Genomic DNA, 8,204 nt, shown 5'->3' on the forward strand with positions numbered 1-8,204 from the left:
TTCAAGTAAATTTTGCACAGGTAGTGGGGACATGATCCAGCCATAAAGCTAGTTGCAATGGCAGTGCTAAGACTTTGTGTAAAATGGATGATGGATTGATCACACTCTGGAAAAGCAGCCTCCAGACTGAGCGCAGGCATGACATGTTCTATATCTTGGCCATCTCCTGCAGACTTGAAATGTGCCTAAAATTTCAGGCATGATTTGGAACATGTGTTCCAGACCCTGGCCACAATGCGAGCTGTTTTTATAAACTCAGCAGCTAAGCAGGGGGGAAAGCTGGCCATTAGGGTGGCCCAGAAACCAGCCTTCAAAAAACAAATAGACTCTGTTTTGAGAGTTTGTGCAATACAAGGCACTTGGTGACTGCTAAGGAGGTCTTAAAATTCCCACCAGCAATGCTGCCAAGAGATGTCCTATAGTGCAAGGAGGCTGGGTCCATTTGCCATGCAACTGCTCTGTTGCAAATAATGGCAATTGAAGTGGAGGGCTCATAAACGGACAACATGTCCAAGCAGTCACCCAGGTGGTTTCCACAGGGGTTCTCTTTCTGGGTGTGCAGGCACTTCTGCAAACGGCAGAGTGCAGGTGGTTCACGTGGCTTCTTAGAGCCCAGCCCTGCCATCACAGAGCAAGGTGGTAGCCGTGTTCATGGTGGTGCTCTGCTTAGATGTTATCGCCTACATACAGCCTGGTGTAGCATTGCTTTGCCAAGAGTGCCTGGCTGCTCTGGTTGCAAACGTGTAGGCTGAATTTCAGTGAAGGTAGATGGAAATGTCAGCTACTGCCAAAAATACATCCCATCTACAAAAACATCCCCTTAAAGCAAAGCAAAACAAAACAAAGTGCTGAACAAGCTTTGTCTGTGTATAACCCTGTTCTAGTGTCCAGAGTGAAGGACTGTATGTAAGTGACAACATAATGTGCCCTCATCTTCCTACATACATTTGTTATTTTAGCAAAGCTTCATAGTTTACAAATATTTATCCACCAGGATTTACATATACTGCATATGAATCCACTTAAATTTTTAACATACCTTGATCTCAGTAAGCTTTCTTTTTGGAAATGTGTTTAATCTTCACAAGCCTTTTATGTGATGATTTTCTTTTTCTGTTTGTTTTTCTTTTTTCTCTCGTCCTGTAGGGCAAATAGTTGGAGTGTAACAGGCTGTGACTTTACAGATACCTACATATTATGGAAATTTACTTCAAGAAAAAGAAAATCCTGGGAGAGAGCAACATTGCCTACAAAAATTCAAAACAAAAAAAAAAAAACAAACAAAAGCAAGCACTGAAAACTGGTTTAAATGCATAAAGGAATTCAGCAGCAACTCTTCTTCAGCATCCTACAATTGTTTGAGGCCTTTCTACCCACAGCATCAGGAAATACTGTTGGACTAATATTGTTCTAGATTTTCTTCCCAACCAGTAACCACATACCTAAGCAACTTTTGTCTTCTGGAAGAAGACATTCTGTCAACCTGAGTAAGACTGTTGGCCACTCATCTATAGAAAAAAACATAAAACAACTGTGTACACAGTGTGTTTCATTTGCTAAAATCCCAAATGTAGGAAAATTATACAGATACACGAATATATAGATTTATATAAATATATATATATAGTCCAACTCTTATCAATAATATGGAATATACTTTTAAGAGCTTTTAAAACTTTGTATTTTTGTACAAAATATTTGCTTTTTACAATTGTTCTCTTTTTTACTGACTTTTTTTTTTTTTTTTAATAAATATAGTGCACAGGGGCCAAAGAAAAAAAAAAATAAGGTACTAATAAATCATTAAGGTTTGCTACCAGGCCTAGTTCAGCTATAGAGAAATATTTTTCCAGTTAGAAATATTTGTACTTTCCCAGATGACTTGTTCTGGATAAATAACTTTTTAAACAGATTTTAGGTAGTGTTTTTCTTATTTTACGCAATCTAGTCTGCGTGTGTAACAATTGAGTTGACTAAGGACTAGATACTCATTGTAGCTCTGATTTCAGCCAGTGTTCCATCAGGGTTCTCCGCAAAGACCATGTTAATAAAAGTTTTTTCCTTCCTTCTTTCTTGCCTTCCTGCCTAGCTGTCAGCCTTCTTCCACTCATGAGGAAATGCCACAGAAGTTGAAATGTTTTCATTCCTTCTTCCTGTTTGTGAGGAATCCTGCCCTAATAGGTGCTACCCACATTGTAAGTCAAGCCCAGGGGACAGATTCTATGGAAACAGAAACGAAAGAGCTGCACATACTAAATCAAATATGTTTCTTTTCAAGACAGATTTCAAAATTTGGTAATAAAAACATGCCATACTCAGAGAAGTCTTGCATTTCTCCAAAATACTTTGTAAAGTGATCTCTCTATTTTCTTGGACCAGTACTTCTCTCCCAAACAGACTGGAAAATAAAATATGCTACAAACAGAAAGCAGTGTGGCTAAATGAGATGATATCATCAACCAGACAGTTTCATCCACAATCCCATGAGCCGTTGTCTAGGCAGCAGTGCTGCTTATCAGGAATTAAACAAATTAGCGACCCGTTGAAGTTCATTAGCAGAAACCCTGGTTTTGGTTCACAGTTTTTATACTCTTCATATGGCCACACTCTGTACCACAAGGGAAGTTGTTTTGGCTTCTTCTGCTGCGGAGTTGTTTTTCCTTTGCCTCCTGACCTGCCATTTACCTTGGCTGAATGCAGATGAGGTTGTTGAAATACTCCAGCTCTGTTGGAAAGAGACAAGGTTTTGTACTTCAGATTTTCAAATATTGCTCCTAAGAACATCCAATTAAAGGTTGCTGCTTTCCGAAATCCCACACTCCCTCCAGTGTTCATTTTTTGGGGGATGAGGGTGGGGAGAGAATGACTTTTAAAGTACAATTTACTTAAAGAAAATGCACAAAATATTACATTTGGGAATCTGTCCTGTGGCATATACTAGATGTGAGACAGGAACAAAATGAAAATTGCACATATTTAATTAAAAGTGAAAGGTCTGTGTATTGCAGCTACACAGACCATGTGTCTCCATCTTGGAGGCAGAGCCTTTCTTGAGATGCACTGCTTTTCCTGAGGCTTTTCTGTTGGCTTTCTCATCACATTTCATGCCAAACGCCCTGTCATGTTGGCCCTAGGAGCTGTATGTAGGTGCATGCTGTAGTGTTTACCTATATATTGTACATTGTCTATGGAGATTATGTTAAGCTGCTATTTTTGGATAACAAGGTACAAAACTATTGCTTTGCATGCTCAGATAGCTTCACAAACCATGGAGAATGAAGCTTTCCAGAGCAACACTGGATTAGAGGAGCACCTCCATCTTCATTATGGATGTCAGTGTATTTAGGTAAAATAAGCCCATCTGAGCATCTACCATATTAGATGAAGCTCTTTATGCTTTTTGCTGATGTGATGAACCTATATCCACCCAAGAAGTTCACAACAAACCTCTGTGTAAGTCCCAGATACACTGTTTTCTCGCCCTGATACCATCCTTCTCTTCCCTGAGCAATAGGGGTGATGGTACATTTCAAGGTAGGGTAATCCAAGAGTCAGCTTGTGCCCTCCACTCCCTCTAAAGCGGTTTTCCGTGCAGTGACGATCAACACTGTAAGGTTACAGGAATGGCTGTTCATCAGCCAGAGCTGCTTAGCTAGTTGAAATCTAGCACAGCAGCTAAGCTAAATCACAGGCAGTTGGGTGGTCTTAGCATGGAAATACCCATTGAACTAGGACAATTTAAAGATGCAACATGTTTATAAATTAAATACTTATTTCAAAGTGAATTTCAATGCTGGGTTGTAATTATCTGTAATAATGCTCTAATTACCCACCTCTAACTGAGAAACAAAATGTGCCTGCTCTAAACCCTCTGTGTATTTGAAGCAAAGACTGTAGCTGTTAGTCAAAACTGGCTGGAGATGGATGCCACATTTGCATGCCTAGTGTATTCAGTCATCCTTAAAATCTGGCTTGAGCAGCCAGGAGGGCTGAGACAGACCATCCTTCTGACCTGGTGATCCTGCAAGGGGGAAATGGAGGTGTCAAATGGCAATGAAGGCTGAAATCACTGGGAGAACTGGGAGAGTGTTAAGGCAGCTCAAGAACCTGTCACAGACAGAAGAGATTGGCAAGGATGCAAGCAGGACACTAGAAAGGGCCAAGAAATTGTCATGAAAGTCAGAGCTGCCACATGGGGTCTGGAAAACATCCCTGTTAAATCTGCTTTCTGTATGGTCTGAGTGATAGCGCAGGTTGTATGGAAAGTTTTAAGTGATAGGAAATCATTTTGTCCCAGCTAGAGTTTTGGCTTTCCTCCTTAGGCGCGAGTATTGTAACTTGGCATACTGAGTACACATTTCCATCGTTCTTTTTCTCATTTTACATCGAACTAAATGCAAGTTCATATCCCCTGGCAAGCACTCTGAGTGTTGCAGGAAAGGGAGAGGAAGGCAGAGGGGGTGCAAAATCATTTGTGATTTACATCCAGTGCTGGATCTCTTAAGTCCATTCCTGACATTTCATTAATTTATTTTGAATCACCTTCAGCTGATTGGAGCTTATACATCTCGGAACTTTCGTCCTCTTCGATGTCTATAAATAACACCTGCAGTTGTTCCAATAAAGAAAGCACTGAGTGGAAATGTAGAACCGAATGTTGTTTACTCCTGCGCGTGCTTTTGTAACCAAGAGACACATGGAGAGCTGTGTCTACAAACAGCCAGAAGCATTCATAGGCATTAAAAATCAAATTGGTGACCATTATTCGAATTAAAGCCTTTCTTCTCACTTACACCTTCCTGGTTCCAAGCATGACTGTGGCTATTTTATCCTTTAGTTGCAGTTTTAGTGCATTGCTCCTGCAGTACATTAGATGCTAAAGACTTGGTTTTGAAGCTGAACAAGGCAAAATGCATCTAAGCTCCCTCTGGCTGTTCCCTGTCCTGATGGAAGAAGGCAACAAGAAGGGCCCCTTGTCCTTGATCGAGCAGGATCAGACCGTAGATGAGCCATTATCGGGTCCGCTTTAAACAGGCTGTTTGTAACAGCTAATCTGATCCTGCTACTTCCCTCTCTCTCAAGCGGCTGACCTCCTCTTTTAATTTTCTGTTCTTGGCAGATGGCTCCTCTGTTTTTAGCAAGTAGCAGGAATTGGTTTCTGCTCACTGGCAAGGAGAGGAGCTGGTTGGAGCGCGGATGCTGGCTGTCAAAGGAAACAGCTCCGCAGCCAGTAGGGGAAAGGCTGCTGAGGAGGCTGAGCTGATCCTCTTGTGAGAAAACAAAACCGCTTTTCCCCAGAGCAGCTTCCTTGGTTAGAAGCACAGCATCTCAGGCAGATGCAGGATCCAAAGGGAACAAAATGTCTCCAGCCCCAGCCTCCAGATTTTCTTTGCTTTTCTTCCCACCCCCATTCTGCTGAGGTCTCCGTGCACCTGGGGATGTTTGCTCCTCTGTGGACACCAGGCTGCACCAGAAGCAGGATGTGTCAGCATCCAAGCTTACTCCTAATCTGCTGGTAAGGAGCAGCAGTGGGACACAGCCACCTTCACCTGGCACTGCCTCAAGGCTGGGATATACAACAGCCCAGGCTGGAAGGGACCTGTCCAACCATGTCTTGAAAACCCCCAGTGATGGGGACCCTACCACATCCCTGGGGAGGTTGTTCCAGTGATTGATTGTTCTCACTGGGAAAAATTTCTTTTTTATATCAAGAAACCTCTCCAACTTGTTCTCTTCATGTGGCTCCTTGAGAGGAAAGGGCCTCCATCCCCTTTCTAGCCACTCTTTGAGTACTGGAAAACCATGGTGGAGTCACTGCTGAGCCTTCACAGAAAGAGAATAACAGTGGGACAACTCGCTTCACCCATGGCCCAGCTAGGAGTGAGACAAGGAGGCAGCCATACAGCTCCTGGTGTGTACCCAGTGTTCACTCAAAGGTCATTTGGGTGTTTATAGGCCAAAAAGCGTTGTGCCTGACAGACAGGATCCTTGTTCCCTAGAAACTAGGCCTTCCTAAAGCCAGAGTCTATTTGTTCATTTATCATCTCCACCTCCTTTTTTTTTCCATGTTGTTTAATAAATAAAGAAATAAATAAAATACTTGGCTAAATTTTTTTGAAAGTTCTCATGTGTTTCCTTTCTTAGGATGGAATACATTTGTTTGTTCTTTCCATCTGGCTCAGAGATGAAAAAAAAACATTCTTTGATTTCTTTTTCAAAATAAACTCTGTGTAGTGCTCCAAAATTTGTGTCAAGATTTTTTTTTTCTTTTTTAATATCAGAACAATAAGGATGAATCACTAGGCAAATAATGCTCTTTCTGGAGAATATTTTGCATGTGGATAGGATTTTCTTATCCAAAGGGCTTCCCAGAGGCATGTAAGTATTGCCACCCTTGTTCTGTGACCGAGGGAAGAAGATTTTCAAGCAGTCAATTCATTTTGATATCTTGGTTTGGGGAGTCTGTTTCCATATGCTGGGGAGGTGATTTCTAAAGGCAATTTCTCCGATGAAACCAATATGGGCATAGAGCACATTAATTTTCACACACCTCAATTGAGAGGAAGGAGTTTAATGCTAAATTAGTCAAAGAGGCATCGCTCCCACATCACCATGCATATGGGAGGCTGCCGTTTCTGCTCTTGTTTTGGAGAGCAGACCTCAGTGTGATCCCAGCAGAGCAGCATCAGCCCAGCAGAGAGCAATGCCTTGCAGGGATAAGATGGCTCTAAATTACCAAGAGACCCCTTGATCACAGGAAAGCAGGTTAAGGGACTGCTGAGACTACTGACTCCTCTGCAGACCAACATCAATAACTCATCCAGAAAATGTGACAAGTCCTATTTTAAAAATAATTGGGGGGTGAGGTTTTTCTTTGCCCCTCTAATACTTTTGGCTGCTCTTCAAAAGCTTTATTAGGAACCTTCTTTTAATAGCCAGCGTGAATGCAATTATGTCCAGTTTAGACACATTTGTTCTTGTTCCAGCGTTGTCCTTTAACTTAAATAGCTTCTCTCCTGGGACTACCATGCAATTGTAGTGGTCAGTCTGGAGCCATTCATCTTGGGATGCAGCAAGGGGTGGTTGGGAACGAACACGTCCTCCTGACCAACCCGGGAGCCCTGATGACAGAACCTGGTGCTGATTCCACCACCCAGACCCAAGAGGGATTATCTGAGGACATGTCACACTTCTCACTGAGGGGTGGAAGTTTTCGTGCTCTTGTCTTGTTGGTAATGCTAGAGGATAGAGAGCAGCAAAATGGGAGCAGGGGATGGTCTCCTGCTGAACTGGAGCAGATTAGAAGTACCCGTGTTTTGTTTTGTTTTGTTTTTAACAAGATAATGACATTTTATAAAGCGTTTGAAAAATTTATCAGTCTGAGCTTCAGAGCACTTACTCTGGTTATACACCAGAGCAGAATTCAGGTTTAGGTCATACTTTGGCCCTTGATGTTAAAGGGATTAAAATCTCCAGTTGAGAGTTTAACAGGATTCTCCTGGTTAGCTTCTCTGATCTATCTGTCTTGCCGAGGCACAAATCCGAGGCTCAGACATCTGCGTGGTTCCAGGCAGCGCGAGTTGCTTCCAAACGCCCTGCGTTTGCAGTCATGCTCTTGCCAGCCTTGCCAGAGGTCCTACTGGTGGAAGCTGCACATCTGAAATGCGACTTTGGAAGAAGTTTGTTCGGGAATCCCTCTCATTCAGAAGTCTGGGCATATTGCAGATGACATTTCCTTAATTCCAGCTCTATTACCCACATTCATATAAAGCAGATGATGAATTATTGTTCTGAATAGTAACAATGTATTTCTGTCCTTTTTTTTTTTTTTTTTTTTTTTTGTGTGTGTGTGTGTGTGTGTGTCAGAATAAAAGCCTGGAGGTGGAAATTGGACAAAACATCTTTGGCATTGCAGTGTCCCACTGCAGCAAGCAAATAACGTTCCTGGATTAATGCCTGTGAGAACAGCACGAACAGCAGGGAACATCTGAACAGCAGACAGCTTAGTGCTATCTGCTCATGGAAGCAAACTTAACTCCAGGTACAGCCTTATTGCAAAAATAAAACTGCCAGAGATGAGGGAAAAAAGTTAAAGAGAGAAGAGTTAAAGACAGAAACGGAACAGAGGAAAACAGAAAGAGACAGAAAAGAGAAATAGCTGGAGAATGACTGAGGCATAAAACAAACCCAAATGTTCTCATAGT

General features: G+C 42.1%; 1 protein-coding gene across 2 annotated transcripts in view; it reads left to right on the forward strand.

The window, feature by feature from the left end:
- COLEC12 (collectin subfamily member 12) overlaps positions 1-4,764 on the forward strand; it is a 97,980-nt gene extending 93,216 nt beyond the window's left edge. For both annotated transcript variants that reach the window (XM_084507511.1, XM_084507512.1), the window contains exon 10: positions 1,147-4,764. In XM_084507511.1, coding sequence (XP_084363637.1) covers positions 1,147-1,166 — 20 coding nt within the window. In that variant the 3' untranslated portion in view covers positions 1,167-4,764. The remainder of the gene's footprint in view (positions 1-1,146) is intronic.
- The last annotated feature ends 3,440 nt before the right edge of the window (positions 4,765-8,204 follow it).

The sequence above is a fragment of the Aythya ferina genome (genome assembly GCF_964211825.1).
Source record: "Aythya ferina genome assembly, chromosome: 2".
NCBI classification, from domain to species: Eukaryota; Metazoa; Chordata; class Aves; order Anseriformes; family Anatidae; genus Aythya; species Aythya ferina.